This window comes from Podarcis muralis, chromosome 8 (genome assembly GCF_964188315.1).
Source record: "Podarcis muralis chromosome 8, rPodMur119.hap1.1, whole genome shotgun sequence".
In the NCBI taxonomy this organism is placed as follows: Eukaryota; Metazoa; Chordata; class Lepidosauria; order Squamata; family Lacertidae; genus Podarcis; species Podarcis muralis.
In genome coordinates, this window is record NC_135662.1 from 7407419 (window position 1) to 7432762 (window position 25344).

General features: G+C 42.3%; 3 protein-coding genes and 1 pseudogene across 3 annotated transcripts; 2 read left to right on the plus strand and 2 right to left on the minus strand.

Moving 5' to 3' along the window:
• Positions 1-635: 635 nt before the first annotated feature.
• On the plus strand, positions 636-8957 carry LOC114600223 (mas-related G-protein coupled receptor member D-like). The gene is made up of 4 exons (XM_077933610.1): positions 636-865; positions 1367-1430; positions 5463-5553; positions 7154-8957. Exons 1-4 carry the CDS (start codon positions 636-638, stop codon positions 8191-8193), a joined length of 1425 nt encoding a protein of 474 aa, XP_077789736.1. The 3' UTR covers positions 8194-8957.
• Positions 8958-12168: 3211 nt separating this feature from the next.
• Positions 12169-14186, minus strand: LOC114601263 (mas-related G-protein coupled receptor member H-like). The gene has a single exon (XM_077933628.1). It carries the CDS (start codon positions 14058-14060, stop codon positions 13080-13082), a length of 981 nt encoding a protein of 326 aa, XP_077789754.1. The 5' UTR covers positions 14061-14186; the 3' UTR covers positions 12169-13079.
• Positions 14187-15749: 1563 nt separating this feature from the next.
• Positions 15750-16766, minus strand: LOC114601264 (mas-related G-protein coupled receptor member H-like). Its single transcript, XM_028738481.2, has one exon. It carries the CDS (start codon positions 16734-16736, stop codon positions 15750-15752), a length of 987 nt encoding a protein of 328 aa, XP_028594314.2. The 5' UTR covers positions 16737-16766.
• A 6180-nt stretch (positions 16767-22946) lies between these two features.
• On the plus strand, positions 22947-24313 carry LOC114601265 (mas-related G-protein coupled receptor member H-like; annotated as a pseudogene).
• The last annotated feature ends 1031 nt before the right edge of the window (positions 24314-25344 follow it).

Genomic DNA, 25344 nt, shown 5'->3' on the forward strand with positions numbered 1-25344 from the left:
ATATATATATATATATGCAGGTTTTGGTGTCCTCGGGTGTCTTCCCGTGTAAAAGTTGGGGTGTCTAGGCGACGTTTCGACGAGGTCTCACTCGTCATCTTCAGGCTGGTGCTTTCGGCTTCTTGTTCCCAGGCTAGTGTGCCTTTTCTTCTTTTGTTCCTTAGTTGCTTGAGGGATATCTTGAGTGATTTCTTGAGTGATATCTCAAGATATCCCTCAAGCAACTAAGGAACAAAAGAAGAAAAGGCACACTAGCCTGGGAACTTCCTCTCGGCCCAGAACATTGGAGGCTATACACCACACCCCAACAGTATTTATAGGAACTCAAACACTGAGATCCTGCTCTGTTCCAGTAACAAGAAGCCGAAAGCACCAGCCTGAAGATGACGAGTGAGACCTCGTCGAAACGTCGCCTAGACACCCCAACTTTTACACGGGAAGACACCCGAGGACACCAAAACCTGCATACCTATACCCGTGAAAATCTACGAAAGCATATATATATATATATATATATACAATGAAATAAAAAAAAGTTTAGATATACATTCCCTAAAAGGCCAGAGGCATTTCTTTTAGGAATGGTTGGGGATGAGATACCAAAAGAAGACGAAAAACTATTTCTGTATACGACAATGGCAGCCAGAGTTTTGATAGCTCAAGGATGGAAACATCAAGATCTGCTGACTATCGAGGAATGGCAAAAAAAGATGGTAGAGTACGCAGAATTAGCCAGGCCAACGGGACGAATCCATGAGCAGGATGACCAGACGTTCCAAAAAGACTGCAAGAAATTTATAACTTACCTTGAGAAACACTGTTTACATATAAAGAACACTGGCAGGTCGGAGATAAACCTTACAACGTATGGAGCATTCTATATGAGATTATAGAAAGTACCATGTATAGATATGAACAGTATGCTGATATAAATCAATGTGTGAATATTATAGTGTGGAAACAAGAAAACCAGAAGAGGGGTAGAGGGAAGTGGTAATCCTGAGAGTTTTAGGTTACTAATATTGTAAGAATGTACTGTATAAATATATAATATGAAAATCAATAAAAACAATTGCAAAAAAAGATGTAAAATGAGTATTTTAAATTGTAAAACAGAAAACTTATTTATTTATACCCCACCCAACTGGCTGGGTTTCCCTGCTGGGATCAAGCAGGTGTGAGATATCACCCTTCAAATTGTCAGAATCTTATTCACAATCTCTTTCTAGAGTTCAAAAGAAACTTCTCATTCTGGGTAGAGAATATCGGTGAAAGGTTTTCTCTCATTCCAGTCAGGGTGGCACATAGTAATAATATCGTGTTGAAACTTCCTACCAGCCTATTAGGTAATGTTCCATTATCCTAGATGCTTTGACAATGTTCCCATTGTGAAAGAAATTGCTTCCTGTGAAAAAATTGCACTCTTTTGGGTAATACCTTGCAGGTTATTTATGAGGGAAAGCGTAGCCATTTAGGCAACTTGAAAATTCAGCTCTTTAGGTGTGCCCTTTTTTATATACTATAAGAATGCCATTTCCTATAAATTTTTTGTAACTGTGGGATGGAATTCACCTGGCAAACAAATACTTCAGGTTTGCATTTTAGGTTTTTTAATGTCTGTCCAAGAAAACTGGGTGAAGAGGAATGGCCAGATTCAACACACACACACACACACACACACACACACAGAGAGAGAGAGAGAGAGAGAGAGAGAGAGAGAGAGAGAACTGGTTTGCAGTATTTTAAATTTTTATTTTATGAAAAACACAATTATCCAAAAGTTACACTTCAGTTTTCTTGACTGCCATAATACCACAGAACAATGACTCCGATCCTCAGTTCATCATCACTGTCATGTTGACTCGCCAAATACTCTCAGTAGGAACCCAACTGTGGATCTGGGTTTACTAGACATTTTGAATCAATATATCCCCTCCACAGACACCTCTGTGATGATGATGGCGTAAAATTATCCTGTTCTTCTTCAATAAAAAAGGAGACTAAATTGTGTCAAAGACTTCTTTTTGCCTCTGACTATTTGACGATGGCATGAGAGGCATTCTGAAAGAGCAATGTTCCAGATATTATTAACTCAAGCCTCTATTGGTATATTAGAGTTTTCCTTCCACCATTGGACAATAACTAGTCTAGCTGCTGTTAACAGGAAGGGAATTAATTCTTTTGATTTAAGGGTAGAATTTGTGGTCAAATCTAATGATAGTAAGGCAAGCACCTGATAGATAGTTTAGTGATTTTGGAGGTCAGATAAAAGTATTTTCCCTAAAAGGTGCGGAGCAGGGTGCACTCCCACCAAACATGAAAATAGTAACCTCATTCTCCACAGCTTTTCCAACATAATGGTGAGCTTGAAGAATTTATTTTTGGTTTGCAGTATTAAATCAAATAAGTTCATCTATCTATTTAGCACAGCACTATTGGACCCACTGGGGACACGGGTGGCGCTGTGGGTTAAACCACAGAGCCTAGGATTTGCCGATCAGAAGGTCGGCAGTTCGAATCCCCGCGATGGGGTGAGCTCCCATTGCTCGGTCCCTCCTCCTGCCCACCTAGCAGTTTGAAAGCACATTAAAGTGCAAGTAGTTAAATAGGTACCACTCCAGCGGGAAGGTAAATGGTGTTTCCGTGCGCTGCTCTGGTTCACCAGAAGTGGCTTAGTCATGCTGGCCACATGACCCGGAAGCTGTACGCTGGCTCCTCAGCCAGTAAAGCAAGATGAGCGCCGCAACTCCAGAGTCGGCCACGACTGGACCTAATGGTCAGGGGTCCCTTTACCTTTACCTATTGGACACACTATTGGACTGTTTATAGTGCCCTAGCTGTTGAATTCACAATTGAGAGACCATCAGATTAGCAGTGGAAATCTGCAGCTTTCACAGCATCACAACCTGGCTTCTGGGTGGCCGGATTTCCTGCACAGATTACATGAAAAGGGAGGATGTGGCCACGGGCTTCTTGAACAGCCAGTCAAAAAACCATCTTTTGTAGGCTGCAGAGGAAAGGCATAAATGAGTAGATCTCCTTTCAAATCATGACTGAGTCAAGAGCCAAAACCAAACAATTTGCAGAAGGGAGACATTTTGCCACTTTCTATCCTGTTGGAGTGGGACGCGAGTGGCACTGTGGTTTAAACAACTGAGCCTGAAGTAGAGAACATTTCCTGGATAAGCTTGCCAAGACATGCTGCTACCACTATCTAAAGGTCATGATTCATGAGACTCCTAGAATATATGTGTGTGAAACATGTGTCTATCAAAAAGGATTGCCAACAGGGGAATAACAGCATGGATGGACTATTGTGCTCATGCCCTGTTTGTGGGCTTCTCACAGGCATCTGATTGGCCATGGGAAGGAACAGGATGTTGGGATAGGTAGGCATCCAACCAACCAAGATGCATCTAGACTCCTCATAAAGTACAGAAAGTAGGTCCTACATGTTCAGACTGTTAATGGAGAAATCTGAGAGCTCCCTTGGACAAAAAACAAGGACACCGGCCAGGAATACCAGAGCAAAACAGCAGCCAGTAGGCTTGGTCTTTATTGAAGACTGCCGCAACAGGACTCCCACCTGCCACAAGGTGGAACAAGATGGAAACCCCGAACAAAAGAGCACCCAAACTTTTATTACACCCCCCCCCCCAAACTGCATCACTAATACATCATGAGAGGGGAGGTCTGGTGGCAGTAATCTGAGCATCCTGGACCCTGGCCCATGGTTCTCCTTGCCCTCCGCCAAACACCCATCAAGTGTAACAAAAGAGATACTTACATTTCCCTGTTTCCCAGCCAAGTTAATCACACCCTTTTGTCTTCATCTGGGTTTGTTATTTCTGGAATGGCTACCTGTCTGGCACTCAGGTATCAGGATGCCAGGAACTATCACTCAGGCAGAGGGGCTGCTGAGCTCACATGTCTATATGAATTTCTGAAGTTTTCCCAGTGAGCCAGTACACAGATACATTTATCAGTGAATTGTTACATTTGGTATTGTGCAGCAGAGGACCTTTGAATAGATAGGAAGAAACTGTGATGAAATGTTTTGTGGGGACAAGTCACAAAAGTGATCGTGCTGATTTTGGTAGTGGGCTGCATGTGCATGATATCTGCTGGAGGGGCACCCCCCCACCTGTACATAAATTCCTGCAACAAGGCAACTCCATCACTAGGGGGGGGAAACAAGTTAGAAGAAAGGAGATTCTAACTAAACATCAGGAAGAACTTTCTGACAGTAGTTTGACAATGGAACAGACGCCCTTGGGAAGTGGTGGACTCTCCTTCACTGGAGGTTTTGAAGCAGAGGTTAGATGGTATCTGCCAGTTGAGACCCCTGCTTTGCAGGGGGTTGGACTAGATGACATTGGGTTCTTTCCAAATCTACTATTCTATGATTCCATACAGTGGTACCTCGGGTTAAGTACTTAATTCGTTCTGGAGGTCCGTTCTTAACCTGAAACTGTTCTTAACCTGAAGCACCACTTTAGCTAATGGGGCCTCCTGCTGACGCTGTGCTGCTGGAGCACAATTTCTGTTCTCATCCTGAAGCAAAGTTCTTAACCTGAAGCACTATTTCTGGGTTAGCAGAGTCTGTAACCTGAAGCGTATATAACCTGAAGCGTATGTAACCCTGTATGTACCACTATATCCTCCACCAGCTGAAAGAAACAGAAAATCCTCTTTTCGTTTGTAAGCTCTGGGTTCACAAAGAGTTAAATCTTCCGCCATGAAAAGTTTCCTGTGCGCAGGAGATCGAAATCTTCACCGGAAAGACTGCTGGATCACTTTGCAAAGTCTCCGTGGCCTGTCTCTGGCACATCAGCACCACAGATAACCAGCTCCTTCTGCAAATTGTACTTTCCTCTTTAACTGAGAGTAGCATTCAAGCCTCTTTTTCAAAAAAAATGCAGTCTGTGTAGTTCCCTCCCAGGCTCAGCATGCACACTGTGTGCATGTGCTCTCAGATCAGTCAGCAGCGAGAGCCAGGGGCAAGCAGTTCGTGCCCTCTCTTCTTCAGAAACAGCAGTACTTGCTCTGGACTGGGGATTTCCTAGGCTGAATGAACATCCGGAGATTCTCAGGAATCTGTGAAGTCTGGGAGGCGGGTCGGGTGCGTGGGAAGAGGGCGGATCTGGCTAGAAGGGGTGGAGGAGGAGGGAAAGAGCTGCTGGAGAGACGCCAGTCGAGAAGAAGCCACGAAGAAGAGCAAGAGAGCGAGAATCAGAAGGGCGTGCGAATAACAGGAAAGCAAGCAGGGAGAAAACATTCCCCCGCTGAAGGAGGAAGGAAGGACTGTTACCAGCCAGCCAAATCGCGCGTTTTGCTGGAAGCTTTAGGTCCCCCAGGAGGGACTGGAGAAAGAAAGGATCTGTAAGTTTTGATTGTCCTGTTTGTTTGTTTTTTTAAAGAGTTTTGTGTTCCTATCTCCTCACTTTGTCCTCCTTTAAAAGTTCCAGGTTATGGAGGAGATCTGTGATGTTCCCGTGGACCTCTTCTCTGGTTTCTCAATCTCTCCTTACCCAGGCACTCCAGAGGGCACCGGTAACCATGGGTGTAGCGGGGGGGCACTTAACTGCGGCCCCCTCACATAAAGCCTGCCCCCCAACATAAATCCAGGCTATGCCTTGCATTTAGGTGGGGGTCAAGTCACTCCGGCTTGCATCCTGAGTTGCCCTCTGTGAACACGGAATTGTGATATGAGAAGGAGCCTGGAAACTCATCCAGCCCTCTGTTGAGGCTGGGGTCCCACCAGGACATCACTGCTGATAGGTGGCCATCCACCCTCTGCTTTCAACCTCTAATGCAGGAAGGTGTCTCTTTGAAGGGACAGGAATAAATAAAATCCCTTTCACTGGATAGAGTCTGATCCAAAGGAGGCTGCCACTGTTGAGAGCATGGAGAAGTTTTTTTTTAGTACTGTTCTCAATACTTTTCATGGCCAGGTCAAGATATTTCTCTCCCCCACACTCACTCCTTTTCATTTTTAAAGTAGTATTCAAAACTGTAAAAGCTTTAGTGGTTTCTAGCTAACCACAATGAGGCTCCAAGAATTGTTAGATGTCTGAGTGTGATGTAAAAGCAGTTTCTCTCCCACCACTTCCTCTGTGGGCTGATTCAGCTTCTGCTTCCATTCATTCTCGCCATTCTTCTGCCTTAACCTCTCAGCCCCCATATTTTAGTAACGTAAGTGTTGCTCTTAAGTATCAGTCGCCGAATGCATAATAACAGTAGAATTAATAACAGTGATCTTTAAAACAATTTTATGGAAGGTTTATAACATTTTGAGCATTAAAACCCAAATGCATTTATAAAAAGATAATAAAAAGGAGTGTATAAAAAAAGAATAACAACAACAACAAAAATACCCATGATCCTTACAAAACACAATTAAATAAAAAAGAGGAAGAGAAAGAACAAATTAAAAATAACTAAAAGAATAGAAAAGACTAGGAAAAAAATGATTAAAAAGAAGAACTCCTGCCTCCCTATCTGACAATTATCTGTTACAACAGTTATTCAAAGTATTTAACATAAGTACTCCATAATAGTTTTGTCCCCTCTGTAGGCTGTAACTTTGCCCAAATTTCCCTCTAGAGTCCAGCCTTTAACATTTAGTTACTCAGACAGCACAAAACGACTCTTCTAACATCCTTCTAGTAATCCAAATTGTTTCTATATAAAATCTCCTATAAAGTCATTTTAAACAGTTACAATAATAGTAATGGTAATGCTGGAATTCAGCTGGAAAATCTACTATTTTGGATGATTGTTTGTTAACTCTGTGTTTGGGCACCTACTGAGATATTGCATTCTTATTTTGCATGATGGTTCCTGAGATCAAGGGACAGGGTTTGTCTATGTTTTAATACAACTGGATGTCATTATGAATCAAGATGGCAGACTGAAACTTGAAAAACTTCACTGCTTTTAATCACTGATTTCAAAACTTTGCTAGTTGTTTAGGTTTTTTTGGAATTCTCATGCAAAGCCAATCTGAAGCTTCTAATGTCACCCGTTCATGACAGCTTTCAGTTGCCTCGCCTTATAAAATAGTCAAAGTGTTGATGTGAAATGTTCAAATACTTCTGTAGTCCAGCTCAACCAGAGTGACTAATTCCCCTCTGTTTCCACCCTCCAACAGAACAGAAAACGGTGTGGAGTATTACGAGCAGCAGTGAGTGGGGCAGCAACATTTTCACCATGGACACTGAAAACACATATGAAATGTACGGAGAGCAACTTCGCGCAACATGTTTCGAAGAAGAAATCTACAGATATGCATTTTCTGAATTGGGTTATTATACTAAACCCATTGCCATCCTTATCTGCATATTTGGGTTGCTGGGGAATGGATATGTTTTGTGGCTCCTTGATTCCCATATTAAGAGAAATCCTTTCACCACCTACATCCTGAATTTGACTGCAGCTGACTTTGGCCTGCTCATGTTTTTGTCTCTGTCCCTTATCTTTTTGTTCGCTGATGACCTCTGTGGATTACCGCTCCCTGTTCGCATTTCTGCAATACCCCTGTTGCACTTATGCCAATTTTGCTATACTGCCAGTCTCTGTTTCCATACAATCATCAGTATAGAAAGATGCCTCTCTGTCTCTTTTCCGAGCTGCTACCAACATCGGCGACCACAATCCCTTTCGTCTGGGCTATCCGTGCTAGTCTGGATCCTGTGTGTCATGTTCTGCGGAATGGAAATTTCATTTTACCTGGTCTATAATATGGTATTATACCCAGTTGTCAAGAACATGTTCATTGTGGTCATATGGGTTTTGCCTCCAATTTTAGCTGTCTTCACTTTGCTCCTGCTGGTCAAAATGTGTTGCAACTCTCAGTGCCGACTGCCAGGAAGCCTAACTACTGCCATTCTTCTCTCCCTCCTGTTTTTCCTCCTCTGCCATGGCCCATGGAGCATCGCATTTCTGCTATCCTCCCCTAAGCATTCACAAACTCTTATTGCACTTTCTCAGCTCCTCCACTCTGTCAATGGCAGCATTAAACCAGTGCTTTATTACTTGGTGGGGAAACGGGGCAAATGTTCCTCTACAGAACCCCTGAAGGTCATTTTCAGGAGGGTCTTCCAGGATGAATACTATCCTCTGCAAGAGAACGTGTTGACTGATGCAGAGAAACTTAGTGCAGTAACTTGTTCAACCCAAGCCATCAACTGACTAAGCCAGCATTGTTCTTGAATGGAAATGCTTTGATCCTGGACTATGTAAGAATAATTGCTCATAGTGGACTATACCATGAAGCTCAATCTCCTTACCCAGGAATGAAGATGCAAGATGCAATCAATCGGCACAACAAAAAGCCACAGCTTCATTAACTCAAAGGAATGCTTTTCTCTTGCCATACTGATTTAACTGCTACTTCTCTCTAGCTTAGTATTGATAAAGTTGCTGCAGCATAGTCCATTGCCGTCAGGAACCTCAGGGTACCTCCCTGTGTGGAGCAAAGTCAGCCATGTTGATGACTATCACTGCCTCTTGTGGGAGCATAGTCCCATAGTAAACTGCTCAGGACCGCAATACCTCAAGGATGACCTCTCTCCGTGTGAACCTACCTGGACCCTGAGATCCTCATCTGAGGCCCTCCTTCATGTGCCTCCTCCACAAAGAGGTCTCAAGAACGGACCTTTTCTGCAGTGGTCCCCCATTTGTGGAATGCTCTCCCCAGGAGGGTTTGCTTGGCCCCATCCTTATACACCTTTAGGCACCAGGCAAATACTTTCCTGTTTAACCAGGCCTTTGGCAGATTCACATCCAATACCCTCTTAAAATGTGTTGGAAGGGGCATCTGTTATTGAGTTGCTTTTGTTTATATTCTATATTTTGTGCTTTTATATTGTGATTGTATCTTGTGAACCACCCTGAGACCTGCGGGTATAGGGAAGTGTACAAATTTAATATATAATAATAATAGTTTAACTATGCACTGTGTGAATTGATTTGCCTGTGTGAAGAAATACTTTCTTTTGCCCCAGATGCTGTAACCTTTCCTCAGAGGGAAGTCAGGAGTCAGGGAATTTGATCCCTCCCAGGGTGGCAGCCAATAAGCAGATAAAAAAAGAAGAGTTACTACCAAGTCTTTAATTCAAGATTCACAATAGAAGACATAGCAATGCCACCTCTTTTAGATAATGGCATTGCTCCGTGTAAAGTCCCACCGCCTCCATCTCTCCTATCATACGTCATCTCTCCACCGGCTCATCTGTGCTTTCTGGCTTTAATCCTTCTCTTCTACTACTCTCAATGCTGGCCAGGACCTGGGATAAGGGGAGGGGTCTGGCATGCTTTCCAAAGACACCGAGTCTGTCAGCTGTCTCTACCCTGGTGCTTCTTCTTCCTTCTGCTCCTCTCCCAATATTTCCCAGCTTCTGCCCTCTGCAGCCTCTGAAATGTGACCTTCTGCAAACCACTGTTCTAAATCTATACTGTCTCCCTCTTCTCTGGGAAGTGCAGCAGAGGGGGGTGGGGTTCTCCACCATTCCTCCTCAGACCAGTCATATGTAGTCCTTTTAGGCACTGCCATGGGTTCTTTGAAACCTTTGATTAGGAGGAATTCAGTGATGTACTAAGGCAGGGGTCAGCAACCTAAGGCCCATGGGCCGGAAGCAGCCCACGGAGGCCACTTAACCGGCCCCCAAGCCTCCCCCAAACTGAGTCGCCCTCTCAGCGAGTCCCTGAGTGCTGCACTAAACCGGCGCAGTGCAGCATGGGGACTCTTTTTCGCGGCTCCCGAAATCACTTCTTTGCATGCCCAGATGCCAGAAATCGTGTCTGCGCATGTCCAAGGTGCTGGAAATTGCTTCTTCACAGGCACAATTTCCAGCGTCTGGGCATGCGCAGAAGCAACTCCCGGCACCGCGGACATGCGCAGACATGATTTTCAGCATTGTGCTGCACCGGCCCGGCCCACAGAGGATCTCCACGTGAGTGATCCGGCCCATGGCTGGTAAGCCTTGCCGACCCCTGTATTAAGGCATCCATTCTGTCTAGTTAAGAATCTTTGCTTGCTAGTCAGAATGATCACCCTCTTCTGACACACTTCATATTGCAAGGTTTATCCCAGTCCCTGCAGGCCAATTTTGGTGAGCACATAGGGGTGGTGGTGGTGGAATATTTGCTCAGGGCTTCTGATGGTGGGGTTTGCTAGCTGAATCCCTCCCACTTTATTTGCAATTCTCTATAGTCACCTTGGGGCCTTCAATAAGACAATGAATGTATAAGGTTATTCAGAAGAATAACAATAGCATATGCTGCTGCTGTCCCTTGCTATGAATTTGCATGTTGCCTTCTAAAGTGGGAAGCAGGTGGCCAAGGAGGTTGAAGGAGGTGGATTTAGAGCAGTGTGGCCTTGGTTCAGTATACCTGAAGGAGCGTATCCACCTCCATCATTCTGCCCGGACACTGAGGTCCAGCTCCGAGGGCCTTCTGGCAGTTCCCTCGCTGCGAGAAGCCAAGTTACAGGGAACCAGATAGAGGGCCTTCTCAGTAGTGGCACCCACCCTGTGGAATGCCCTCCCACCAGATGTCAAAGAGAAAAACGACTACCAGACTTTTAGAAGACATCTGAAGGCAGCCCTGTTTAGGGAAGCTTTGAATGCTTAATAGATTATTGTATTTTAATATTCTGTTGGAAGCCGCCCAGAGTGGCTGAGGAAACCCAGCCAGATGGGCGGGGTATAAATAATTATTATTCCACTGCACTGGGGTCAATGGAAGGCATCACCACTCTGACATAATGCATGTACTGAATGGACGGCAAAAGTTGCAGGGTGCCAATTTTTTGCCTTGCAGAGGGTGCCAGTGAAATTTGAAAGTCCAAAGACTTTGAGGAGGACTGACCTGATGATGTACCACAGCCAGATCCACAGTTTCTTCTGCTCCTGTCCAGGCGAGCCAACAACCATGACCCCCCTTGCCACTGATTTGCCTGCCATAGCAACAGCTTATTATTAGATGTAAAAGGTTTGCCTTTTGTATTCTTTGGGGTACTACTGACTCTCATGTTGCTTTTTATGATCTCAGAGCTGCCCCGTCCCATTCATGGTTAGCAGCTTTTAAGCCTTTTGACAATGTCAATAAATAGGTAATGAAATGAAAGACTAAAGCTAGTCAATATTGATTGCTTTCTCTGTTCCAACCGCTTCTTTCTCTTTGAAAATGTCCCCATGTGTACAGGAAGGAGTGATGCTTAGTTCTCATGTTCAGTGTGTGTGCCTTTGACGGTGCAGGTAGCCATGTTGGTCTGACGCACTCAATATATATAAATGTCCAGTAGACCTTACAGACCAACTACGTTTGTTCTTGGTATAAGCTTTTGTGTATATGCATGCACGCGAAAGCTTATACCAAGAACACACTTAGTTGGTCGCTAAGGTGCTACTGGACAATTTTTTAAAAAATATATATATTTTAAAAGATTGTTTAGGTAGAGGTTTAACAACAACCACAATCACCACCACCACAACAACAGTAATAATTTTATTTATATCCTGCCTGTGCCCTGACAGGGACTCAAGATAGCATACAGATAAAAACAAGAATGGCTAAAAACATAAAAAAAAACAATAATTAAAAACAAACAAACAAGTAAACATTGATATTCACTCTTAAGCTGTAACATTTGATACAAGATATTAGTTAACTTGAGAAGAAATGAGATAATCCAGCATATTGTGTGCACCATAATATTTAACCTTGAGTTGCATCACGTTGGCCAGTGACCCACAGCAAGGTCGTGACTCATGTTTTCCCCAGTCAAGCTAGCTCTCTGAAGAAAGGAAAGTTCATAGCCTCCATTCTGCCCTTTTTCCACTGCCCGCAAAAGACATCACTCTATATATCTAGTAAGATAAACAGTGGCCTGCTTTAGGAGAACAAGAGGAAGGAAAATGAAAGACAGGATACATGACAGCAGAGAGGAAACCAAGGCAATTCTCCAAGTGGCTACCAAGGTGCTTACTTTATGTTGCCCACAAGGATCGCCAAGCTGAACCTACAATTCAGAAATTTCCATTATTCCTATTATTCATTTCATCACTATGCCTCTGTATATATTTTTAAAAAAACCTCAGTGTGGTTTAAAACACATTAGAGCATCAAATCCAGGATAAAACAATACTGAAGAAAGTTAAATATACATTCAAAGCAAAATAGTTACCAGGAAACTATTATATTGTCTTAAACATTTCAAAAGAAAACATTACTAGAAGAAGCCAAATTTAAAAAATGCACATTTAAGACAGCACAATTGACAAGGTAATAAAATGTTATTGTAAGCATAGAACATGTCTGCTCCTGTTGGTGCCAATCCTGTGGAGTCTGCAGTGTCATTAAGAAGTATGGCTTATTTACACATATTTACACCTGAGTTTTGAGGGAGGGAGTTCAAGACCTCCTCCCCAAAGGTGTCTCTTGCTGCTTCAGCCAGCTGGAGTCCAGAGCAGTCAGCTATGCTCGCCAGTCTCTAGGTTGCAGCCTGCACTCATGAAGTTCTCACTTTTGTCCTCTTTCCTCTTCCCAGAACATATCCAGGAACATATAGGGGGGAATCTGACACACAGGGATCTGGGGATACCTTTTAACAATATTATCTGTGGTGGAACCAGGTTGGATTGGAGATGCAGGAGGTTCTGCCAAGGGACCAGATGGCTTTTACAGCAGCTCAAGCTTCACACCTAATGACCAGGTGTGTTAAATTCACACTTTCACCCCATGGGTGTGCAGAGCTTCCAAAGGGATGGAGTTGAAAAGAATCCTGCTTAGGCCTTTGAAGCCTTGCAGCCCTTGGTATTTGAACAAATCCCACTTGGTGAATGATTAATTTTTCTTTATTAAACTTTATGCCACCTGATGTTCATGTTAGCTACTAAGCAAATAACAAGTATAAGAACTAAAGGAGCAAACATTAAAAGATAAACACCCATGATTATAAGTTGCAGAAAAGAAGCAGAAAAACACAAATCTACAGACTTTTTTTTTTTTAGAATAAACCTATGTTGTTGGTCATCTCTAATGCCATCCCCACAGCTTAGCTTACAAGGAGACATTTAAGGAGTCATCATCATTGAATCTGTTGTGGCTGGAAGACTCTGATCTTCTCTGCAATCAGCTTTGTCACTAAAAACTCTTTCCAGCACCACCTTCAAGGGTTCCCTGGATCGATGCGTCTTTTTCCTTCCAATTAAGAAGTAAATGAATGGATTAACACTGCTGTTGATAACAGCAGATACTACTCCAAATAATGCCGTTATTATATTAATATCAGCAAGTAAACATTGAACAGTTATTATGACACTGAGTGGAACACCAAAAATGAGGAAGAAAAGAAGAGCAAGCAAGAGCGCTGTGTAGAACTTTCCTCGTTGGCGTCGATGTAAACTGCAGCAGACCTTGATGAAAAGGATCACAGTACAGATCACCACAACAAGTGTGCAAAATACAGAGTTGATCATATGAACGACACAAATCATTATGTAAAAGTCTGCATATTGGGTTAAAATGAAAAAGTTATAGATTCCAAACACCAGAATGGACATTGTCCATATTAATGCACAAACAATTTCAGACAGGTGTTCTAGACGGTGGCATCGATACCAGATTGGGAAGACAACAGAGAGACATTTCTCGGCACTGATGGCTGTCAGTAGATATAAGCTAATGGCATGTGTGGAAATAAACAGTTCAAAACCCAGCCGAGAGGAAATTCCTCCTACATGCCAAAATCTAGCTGACATTGAAAATGCTAAAGTTACAAGGACACAAGAATCAGCTACAGCCAAGTTCAAGATGTAGGTGGTGATGGGATTCTTCTTCACGATGAAGCAGAGAAACCAGATGACAATTGCATTCCCCACCAGGCCACATATGAATATTGTAAGGATGAAAAGAAAGAAAAAGAGCAGCAGGTAATATGTGAAGGAAGAAAGTTCAGATTCATCATCTTCCTCTGGGAATGCTGAAGGGCTGTAGTCTCCAGAAAACCCATCAATGGTTAAACCAAGTGATGCGGCTGTGCTCTGCTCAGCCATAATGAAATCTTTTCCTTTGGATTCTTCCTTCTTCCCTGTTCTCTGCACTATGTCTGCAAGCAGAAGGGATGAGGATCAGAAGGGATAATCACTAAAAGTAAGTGCCTACACACTTCCAATATGGAAAGCTTCTAACTCATTTGTTATAGGTAGCCCAGGAAAGAGATTAACCCTACTCACCTCCTACAGCTTCAAGAAGAAGAATAGAAATATAAAATTGTTGAGTCTGAAGGGACCCTAAGGATCATTCACTCCAACCCCCTGCAATGCAGGAAAATGTTTTGGGCAAAATAAAGAAGAGGTTCATAGAAGAGGCACAAGACTCCCAACGTATATAAGAAATAACTCTGGTTACACAGTCTTCTCTGCCCCTTCCTCTATGATGGTATCTCAGCCAACTGTTGTAGCTGTTTATCAGGCTAAAATTATCAGGGTTGAGAGAGGAAAATAAATCGTACACAAGTTATGAGATCGCATGACTTTAAACAAGCCTCCTCCAGTCTGATGTCATCCAGATTTTTTGGACTACAATTCCCACCATGTTGTGCTGGATGGGAGTGGGAGATGTAGTTCCAAACATCTGGAGGGCACCAGGTTGGGAAAAGTTCCTTAAACAAAGGCATGGAGTTGATCCTAAAGCAAGGATGCAATGTTCTTACATGGCAACTCAGATGTGTCTGGGGATAGCCTCTAGCAGCAAAATGTCTCAGGACCAGTCCTGAAAAGACCATCAGGTATCATTGTAACGATGTTCTTTTATTCTTGACTACCCTTGTAAGGTTGCCAGCAAATTTGGAAAAGATTAGAACAGATGCCCCTGTAGTTGTGTGAGCACAAGTTGTTCAGTGTGGACACATCAACTAGTTTAAGTTTTCATAGCACAAAGATAATGGATTACAGCCAAAGGATACAGTGGAACTTCTTCTGCAGTGGAGCCTGCAGAGTCTTTAAGGAATGTGGTTTCTTTACTCATATTTACACCTGAGCTTAGTTGGAGGGAGTGCAGAACCTCCCTCCCCAATAGTGTCTCTTGCTGCTTCTCTCATAGCTTCAGTCAGCTGGAAACCAGAGCAGTCAGCTATGCTCGCCATTCTCTAGGTTGCAGCCTGCACTCATGAAGTTCTCACCTTTGTTCTCTTTCCTCTTCCCAGAACATATCCAGGAATATATAGGAGGGAATTTGACACACAGGGATTTGGGATACCTTGTTCCACCACAAACCTGTAACAATATTATTTGTGGTGGAACCAGGTTAGATTGGAGATACAGGAGGTTTTGCCAGGGGACCAGATGGCTTTTACAGCAGCTCAAGCTTCACACGTAATGACCAGGTGTGTTAAATTCACACGTTCACCCCATGGGTGTGCAGAGCTTCCAAAGGGATGCAATTGTGAAGAATCCTGCTTAGGCCTTTGAAGCCTTGGAGGTCCTTGGTATTTGAACAAATCCCACTTGGTGAATGATTAATTTTTCTTTATTAATTTGTATGCCATCTGATGTTCATGTTGGCTACTAAGCAAATTACAAGTATAAAAACTAAAGGAGCAAACATTAAAAATAAACACCCATGATTATAAGTTGTAGAAAAGAAGCAGAAAAATACAAATCTACAGACTTTTTTTTAAGAATAAATCTATGTTGTTGGTCATCTCTAATGCCATCCCCACAGCTTAGCTTACAAGGAGAGACTTAAGGAGTCATCATAATTGAATCTGTTGTGGCTGGAAGACTCCGATCTTCTCTGCAATCATCTTTGTCACTAAAAACTCTTTCCAGCACCACCTTCAAGGGTTCCCTGGATCGATGCGTCTTTTTCCTTCCAATTAAGAAGTAAATGAATGGATTAACACTGCTGTTGATAACAGCAGATACTACTCCAAATAATGCCGTTATTAAATTAACACCAGGAAAAAGATATTGAACAGTTATTATGACACTGAGTGGAACACCAAAAATAAGGAAGAAAAGAAGAGCAAGTAAGAGTGCTGTGTAGAACTTTCCTCGTTGGCGTCGATGTAAACTGCAGCAGACCTTGATGAAAAGGACCACAGTACAGATCACCACAACAAGTGTGCAAAATACAGAGTTGATCATATGAATGACACAAATCATTATGTCAAAGTCTGCATTTTCGGTTGAAATGACAAAGTGATAAATTCCAAAGACCAGAATGGACATTGCCCATATTAATGCACAAACAATTTCAGACAGGTGTTCTAGACGGTGGCATCGATACCAGAGTGGGAAGACAACAGAGAGACATTTCTCGGCACTGATGGCTGTCAGTAGATATAAGCTAATGGCATGTGTGGAAATAAACAGTTCAAAACCCAGCCCAGAGGAAATTCCTCCTACATCCCAAAAGCTAGCTGAAATTGCAAGTGCTAAAGTTACAAGGACACAAGAATCAGCTACAGCCAAGTTCAAGATGTAGGTGGTGATGGGATTCTTCTTCACGATGAAGCAGAGAAACCAGATGACAATTGCATTCCCCACCAGGCCACATATGAATATTGCAAGGGTAATAATGAAAAGACAGGCAAAGAGAAACAGGTAATGTGTGAAGGAAGCAAGTTCAGATTCATCATCTTCCTCTGGGAATGCTGAAAGGCTGTAGTCTCCAGAAAACCCATCAATGGTTAAAGCAAGTGATGCTGCTGTGCTCTGCTCAGCCATAATGAAATCTTTTCCTTTGGATTCTTCCTTCTTCCCCGTTCTCTGCACTATGTCTGCAAGCAGAAGGGATGAGGATCAGAAGGGATAATCACTAAAAGTAAGTGCCTACACAATTCCAGTATGGAAAGCTTCTAACTCACTTGTTATAGGTAGCCCAGGAAAGAAATTAGCACTACTCACCTGCTACAGCTTCAAGAAGAAGAACAGAAATATAGAATTGTCGAATCTGAAGGGATCATTCACTCCAACCCCCTGGAATGCAGGAAAAAGTTTTGGGCAAAATAAAGAAGAGGTTCATAGAAGAGGCACAAGACTCCCAATGTATATAAGAAATAACTTTCGTTAAACAGTCTTCTCTGCCCCTTCCTCTATGATGGTATCTCAGCCAACTGTTGTAGCTGTTTATCAGGCTAAAATTATCAGGGACCAGAGAGGAAGATAAATTGAACACAAGTTCTGAGATGACATGACTTCAAACAAGCCTCCTCCAGTCTGATGTCATCCAGATTTTTTGGACTACAACTCCCACCATGTTGTGCTGTATGGGAGTGGGAGATGTAGTTCCAAACATCTGGAGGGCACCAGGTTGGGGAAAGTTGCCTTAAACAAAGGAATGGAGTTGATCCTAAAGCAAGGATGCAATGTTCTCAGATGCCAACTCAGATGTTTCTGGGGATAGCCTCTAGCAGCAAAATGTCTCAGGACCAGTCCTGAAAAGGCCTTCAGGTATCATTGTAATGAATTACAAATTGTAATGAAATTCCAGCAATTTCGTGAAGACCATGATGTAGAGAAGCCACTTTCCCCTTATGTGCAAGGGAGGAGGGAGGAGGAAACAATGGAGAACATGGTACTATGACAATACTTGTGGTTATTTACCAATCCTCCACAGCACCAGCATTTTTATGTGCATGTTTGGAGCAGTGGTGGACTTTGGGATCTAAAATTTCCGTGGCCCACTGTGCAATTCTCAAAACTTTTTGCTGCCTCTGCCTCTCATCTTCTGTTCCAAGTCATCCTTGCCCCAGTGTGGTGTAGTGGTTAAGAGTGCTAGACTCGTAATCTGGTGAACCGTGTTCGCTTCCCTGCTCCTCCACATGCAGCTGCTGGGTGACCTTGGGCTAGTCATGCTTCTCTGAAGTCTCTCAGCCTCACTCACCTCACAGAGTGTTTGTTGTGGGGGAGGAAGGGAAAGGAGATTGTTAACCGCTTTGAGACTCCTTCGGGTAGTGATAAAGCGGGATATCAATTCCAAACTCCTCCTCCTCCTCCTCCTCTTCTTCTTCTTCCAGTGCCCTCTTGGCTTGGTGCCCAGTGCTGGCAAACTGGTTGTGCTTTCCTAAATCCACTTCTGTTTCCATTGGTGAAGACTGGAATTGCCATCTGGTTTCTGAACATATGCTTTGTGCATCTGCACCAAGAAAAGTACTCCCTTGATCGCCTAACTTGCTGAATTTGCCTGTAGTTGACTTCAACTTCTTCCCTTTTGTGCTCCTGCCACTCCCTTTTTTGGCACTGAGCACTCTCAGAAATAACCAACAAGATCATTGTCACTAAAGAGGCCAGTAATTTACCTCCTTTGGTTTGCTTATACTGGACAGCCCAGTGTGGCTTGCTTTCCAATCTAGGATTGTTTTGCCCAGTCAGAATACATTTCTGCTTTGCCTTCATGGCTGCTCTGGCCCACTTCTGGCTTGTTGCCTGGAACAGCAAAGCTATTTTGCCATCTTTTGTCATATGAATGTTTTCTCCACAATTATCAGGATAATCTGTACCAAGAATGCCCTTATCATCGCTCTTCTTGTCTCTACATTGATTAGGTTCACCAAGATGTGCTGCAGCTCACAAGATCAGCCAATAATGTTTTATGTGACCGTTACTGCTCACTCTCCCTTCATTTCCTTTGCTATTCCATTTAGAATATTGTACTTCATAGACTGTTTAGGTTATACATCCATTATTCTTCTTATGTTGCTTTGATTTCTCTTTACTGCTTTCAGAAACACCATTCATCCTTTGCTTTGCTTTGTCATTGAGGGAAACGGGAAATGTGGAATTGAAAGAATCTGAGATATGTGTTCCTGGCACATAATAAAGCACTAAGAAGCTTCTGGAGAGCAATGATTTCCAAATAAGGATGAACAACGTCAGCCTGTTTCTGTTCTGTGTCAGTTTCATAAGATAGCTCAGTCCTGACTCTGTTTCTGTCCCCTTAAAAACAAGAGAAACAAACATTTCACATTTAAATTGTCTGCACTTTTGTACTCAGTTTCCCTAAAATACACGTTGTGTACAGATTTCCTGCCTAAAATAAGCATTGCCTTATGTTTTCCTATTCATTTCAACTAAAAATGCTTATAAATGCATGCTTTCTCATAGAATATATTTTTGTGTACATTATGTAATGTGTTTTGAACTATACCTGCACTGCAAAATTTAGAGAAGTGCATGATTTTTCTCCTCTGTTGCTTTGATGGAAGTGTTTCCCCCCTTGCTAGGGGCACCCCTTGCAAAGGTGAAAAGCATGGTGCTACCTGGCATCTATGATATTGTGTGTGTGTGTGTGTGAGAGTCTCATGTGGACCAATGGGAGTAGGGCAGGCATAGCCCTATTTAGGCTAATGGCTTCATCAATTAAATGCAGCAGCCTGCCCACCCTCCTCATATGGTAGTATTGGATTAGCTGGTTGCCCATTGGGAACGTGAATAGGAATACTTTTAGTGTTTCATGATTGGCTGTGGGCGTACCTTTCATCTGTTACTCATGCATCTACCAGCATATTCTTCTGCTGTTGTATCATCATTGTTCTGGGTTTTGTCTAACCTGCTTTCTGGAATGACGCTTCTACTTCATCAGGGTCCAATGATCATTAGCATTGTGAACTTTCTGGGTTTCCCCCCTCCCTTTACGTTTGGCTCCATGCCGACCCCCTTCATCAAGATCTGCTGTAGCTCACACAGATGTCAGCCACCAAAGGTGCACACAGATTTCTTGACCGCTCTCCTCTTCTTCATTATATTTGCCATTCAGCATCATTGACCCAAGAATATATTACTTGGTTGGGAGAGACAATCTAGGGAGCTCTTGAAGGATGTGCTTGGAAGGATGTTCAAGGATGAAGCAGGTGCTATTGAAGGGAACCAGCTGGATGTTGCAAAAATGGTGGTGAAGCCCAGGCAAATACAGTCACAAATTCTACCTAATGAACTGACTAAGGGAGAGGCAATGATTAGACAATGACATCTGATGGCTCTGTCCGTTTGTGGTAGGCATGTGATAAACTAATCAGTGAACCCATGTGTAGCTACTCTATTCAAGATAATACTATAACAGTTGACGACAAGTATTTGAAATGGTCTTTTTGTGTTTTGATTCAGTGAGCATGCCTTATGGTCAGAAAGCTGATCAGAGGATGGTGTTGAGATTCCTTTAATTGCTGTAATAATAATAATAATAATAATAATAATAATAATAATAATAATTTATACCCTGCCCATCTGGTGCACATGCTTCCCTTATCTTTCACCTGCAGGTCTTGTGATTAGTGTCTGAAGGACACTGACCTGGCAACCAGCCAAGTAGGTCACTGTGACCTGGTAACTGGCCATGGATGTGGTCATTCTTAGGTCTATTAAGAGGGGTCTGTACGTTGCCTGCTTGCTTCGCAAATTAATACTGAATTCTGTGCTGTATGTATGCTGTGAGTTGTACTTGCTTTGCATTTGAAGCCTGTACCTTCTACTAGGGATCCAGGGGAAGTCTATATATAGTGAAATTGCCTTAATGTTTTGGAGCTGTCAGTAAAGGACTGAACTGACTGAAGAGTTGGGGTCTGACTGAATGTCTGCCAGCACAAAACTACACTGCTACAAACCTACATGCTTGGGGAGCTGCACGTTTGGCAAAAAAAGACAACAGATGAATGTTTAGGGAGATGATAGCTTGTACAGTGCCTCCTCTCTTCCAACTAATACCTATTAAGCTAATGTGAAGTCATTTTGCATATGTAAACTATATGCCTGGACAGAGAAAATTATGAGGTCCTTGCCAGAAATGAGAAGAAGTTGGCGTATTCTGGGACATTACTGTGATTTGAACTTCAGTGTGTGTCTTTTCCCAATAAAAAGGTGAACACAGCAATTTCTCACATGAACAGACTCTCCAGGTTAGAGAACAAAGCTCTCCAGTGGAGTTAACTATAACCTGCAATTCTAAGCACACTCGTAAAGGAGTCTCCCCATGAAATGTGATTAGGATTGCATTGCATGAGAGAACTGTGACAAATATCCCCACTTCTGCTGGTTCCAGTGACATTAGAACAGGCCCTACAGCATACCTGATTTTCCCTACTCCAATTGAACTTGTTGAAATGGGAATAAAAGGTATTTTGGTAACATCCTTTGGAGACAGGCCAGGCCTGCATACCAGACTTGTACATCACTACTCCCCATTCACAATCTTGAAACACAATGCTTATGTAAAGAAAACATTGTATTGGCTTGGTTTAACCAATCCAGCTTTATGGATTAATTTTAAAGGTGATATATATATTGAATACTGTTTTTGACATAGATACTTTTAGTATGCACAGATACAAATTATTGTATCATTTAGTTTTTGATAATACTTTTCTTTTGAAGAAAAAGCTGCCACAGAGTCCCAATCCATAGCATGCTTCGTATATCATCAGGTCCCCATCTGCCACATTCTGGATTAGTTGTAGTTTCCAGGTCTCCAAAGGCATTGTTTCCTGTTTAGTTTGACCATCAAATCAAATATAATGGCAGATGAAGTTAGATAATTTCCATTAAAAGAACAACCCCCCAACCCATAATTAAGATCCTTACTTTATAATCTTTTCTATTACTTTGTTTTTCCAACTTGGTGACCACCATGTTTTGTACTACAACTCCCAACAGTCCCATCCGGCACACCCAGATGGGAGTTGTAGTCCAAAGCATCTGGAGGGCACCAGATTGGGCTAGGCTTGCTTCAAATCGTACTATCTCAAAACATGTCCACAAGTTCTCTTCTGTCCTACATGCTTCCCTTGGGTTGCAGTCTGATAAACAGTCTCAACAGTTGGCCTAGATAGCATCTTTGAGGAGGGGTAAGCAAAGATGGTGTAACCAGAAGTCAAATTCATATGCATATGGAAAGTTGTGCCTCTTCTTTGCTTCACCAAAACCCTTTTAATTCTTCTTGAAGCTGCAGCGGGTGAGTATTGCCAAAAACTTAATCTCTTTCCAGTGTTACTTTTTTTTAAAAAGTTATAAACTTTGCAAATTGCCACTTACTTGCAAATTAAGTCCTATTTAGTTCAATGAGACTTCCATGAGTAGACTGGGATATTATGGTTTAGTGTCCTAAGTGCACTTACTATGCATAGTAAGTTCCCACCAAGTTAAGTAGAACTTGTTAATTGAAACTTACTTCTGAGTAGACGTGCTTAGGAAGCCATCTATAGATATTATTCAGAAGGCATTTGGGAGTGTTATTTTTAATCTTTTAAAAAACAAATGTTTACCTTTTTATGTGACTGCTCAAGGCAGTGTATGCAATGAACTTGAAACAGTTCGAAATGTTAAAAACATCATGGAAAATCACCTAAATGTGATTTTCATTTTCACAAGAATATGAGCTTCTTATTTTCCTCAGATTCATAAGCCACAATTCAGGGCTTTGAATATATTTTGTTCTAAATAGAAGAAGAAGAGTTTGGATTTGATATCCCGCCTTTCACTCCCTTTAAGGAGTCTCAAAGCGGCTAACAATTTCCTTTCCCTTCCTCCACCACAACAAACACCCTGTGAGGTGAGTGGGGCTGAGAGACTTCAGAGAAGTGTGACTGGCCCAAGGTCACCCAGCAGCTGCATGTGGAGGAGCGGAGACGCGAACCCGGTTCCCCTGATTACGAGACTAGCGCTCTTAACCACTACACCACGCTGGCTCTCATGTTATGTTCATGTGTAATGTTATTTTGTTATTCCTCCTAAATAGTTCTTAATTATGGTTTGAGTGAGCAGACATAAATGGGGTTATGAGTGACTGCCTTGGGATAAGCCCTGGAGAGTATGTTTGGAGAAACTTCAGTTAAGGAAAAAGATATGTTGCTATGCATTAGGTATGTGTTTTAACTGGTCTTTAGTGATGATTTCTTATGATCTTCATCCTTTCTGCTTGCAGCAGTTGTGTAAGTAAAGGAAAAATCAGGTAGAATCCAAAGGAAGAGATTTCATCATGACAGAGCTGAGCACAGGAACATCGCTTGTTTTAACACACACTACTGATGGGATCTATGGAAAATTCAGCCCTTCAACATTCCCAGAAGATGATTTTGAATTTGAGCTTTCTTCCTTCATAGACTGCCTACTGCTCTTTGGTATTCTCATCATCCTTATAATATTTATATGTGGTCTGGTGGGGAATGCAATCGTCATCTATTTTCTCTGCTTCATTTTTAAGAAGAACCCCATCACCACCTACATCTTGAACTTGGCTGTTGCTGATGCTTGTGTCCTTGTTTCTGCAGTAGTTTTCGCTTTCTCTTTGAATAAAAGTGATCCTAATTCCCTAGACTCCATATCGCATGCTCTGCTTTTTTACACATATACCACGAGCGGATATCTCCTGACAGCCATCAGTGTTGAGAAGTGTCTCTTGGTTGTCTTCCCAATCTGGTACAGATGCCACCGTCCAGAACACCTGTCTGCAATTGTTTGTGCATTAATAAGGGCAATGTCCAGTCTATTCTTCGGAACTGATTTCTTTCAAATACAATCTACCATAACTTTTCAAGTCATTTCCACAATCAACTCTGTATTTTGCCCAATTGTTGTAGTCATCTGTACTGTGATCCTTTTCACCAAGGTCTGCTGCAGTTTTCATCGACGCCCATGAGGAAAGTTCTACACAGCCCTCTTCCTTGCTCTTCTTTTCTTCTTTATTTTCGGTGTACCATTCAGTGCCCTGATGACCCTTCTAGCTTTTCAGCTGATTGACATTCAAAGCATGTTATGGGAACCGCTAATATGTATGGCATGTGCTATTATCAACAGCAGTGTTAATCCATTCCTTTACTTCCTAATTGGAAGGGGAAAGAAACTTCGACCCACAGAACCCTTGAAGGTAGTGCTGGAAAGAGTACAGTGGTGCCTCGCAAGACGAAATTAATTTGTTCCGCGAGTTTTTTCGTCTTGCGATTTTTTCGTCTTGCGAAGCACGGTTTCGGAAAAGTTTTGGAAAAGCTTCAAAAATACCAAAGTCTTCAAAACCCCCCAAAAAGGCTACCACACCGCGTGCTATGAGTTGCTCCTCGAAGTCAAGTCGCAACTGTATTAACGGTTTTAAGAAAAAGGAAACAAACTTGCAAGACGTTTCCATCTTGTGAAGCAAGCCCATAGGGAAAATCGTCTTGCGAAGCAATTCAAAAAACCAAAAACCCTTTCGTCTTGCAAGTTTTCCATCTTGCGAGGCATCCGCCTTGCGAGGTACCACTGTATTTAGTGACAAAGCTGATTGCACAGAGGATCAGAATCCTCCAGCTATGACAGATTCAATGATGATGACTTCTTAAATCTCCCCTTGTAAGCTATGCTGTGGGGATGACATAAGCGATAACCAAATGCAATATTCGCTTCTGGAAAAGCTTCCACAGATCCAGTTTTTCTGCAGAACTCAATGCATATTTTAATTATGGATGTTGATTTTCAAAAATGTTTGCCTCATTGGATTTTACACTTACAATTTGCTTAGAAGCTAATACGGGAATTAAGGGGCATATACATCTATTTTTACTTTATTCCATTTAGTTGGATAATGCGTTCTATGGGCTTCTTATTTTGGTTTTTAAATGCAAAACTAATCTGGGCATTGGGTGGCATATAAATTAATAAATGACAACAATTCCAGGCTGTTCCCTCACTTCAAGAAGTGAAGCTACAGGGAACTAGGCAGAGGGCCTTCTTGGTAGTAGTGTAAACTGTTTAATTATTATTTGCTGGTATTTAATTTTGAATTTTACTATTATATTCAAATGGATTATTGAATATTGCTATATTTGGTGTAGGTTGTTTATTTTAAAATTATGTTTTTATTATCACTTTCTGTATTGGATCAGATTATTATTAGGTGTGTGATAGATTTGCTGTCTATTTTGTTGTTTCTTCAGCTTGTAAACCATCCTGTGTATAGCAATATAGAAAAGTGGTATACAAATTAAAAGTGAAATGAAAACTCATACCAGCTCCCTAGGCCTGGCATCTTCTCCACTCATCATCCTCTGCCCAGCATACCTGAAGGAACATCTCCACGTCCATCGTTCAGCCCGTACACTGAGGTCCAACTCCGAGGGCCTTCTGCCGGTTTCCTCCCTGCAAGAAGTGAGGTTACAGGGAACTAGGCAGAGGGCCTTCTCGGAAGTGGCGCCCGCCCTGTGGAACACCCTCCCATCAGATGTCAAGGAAATAAACAACTATCTGACTTTTAGAAGACATCTGAAGGCAACCCTGTTTAGGGAAGTTTTTCATGTTTGATGTTTTATTGTGCTTTTAATATTCTGTTGGGAGCCGCCCAGAGTGGCTGGGGAAACCAAGCAAGAAGAGTGGG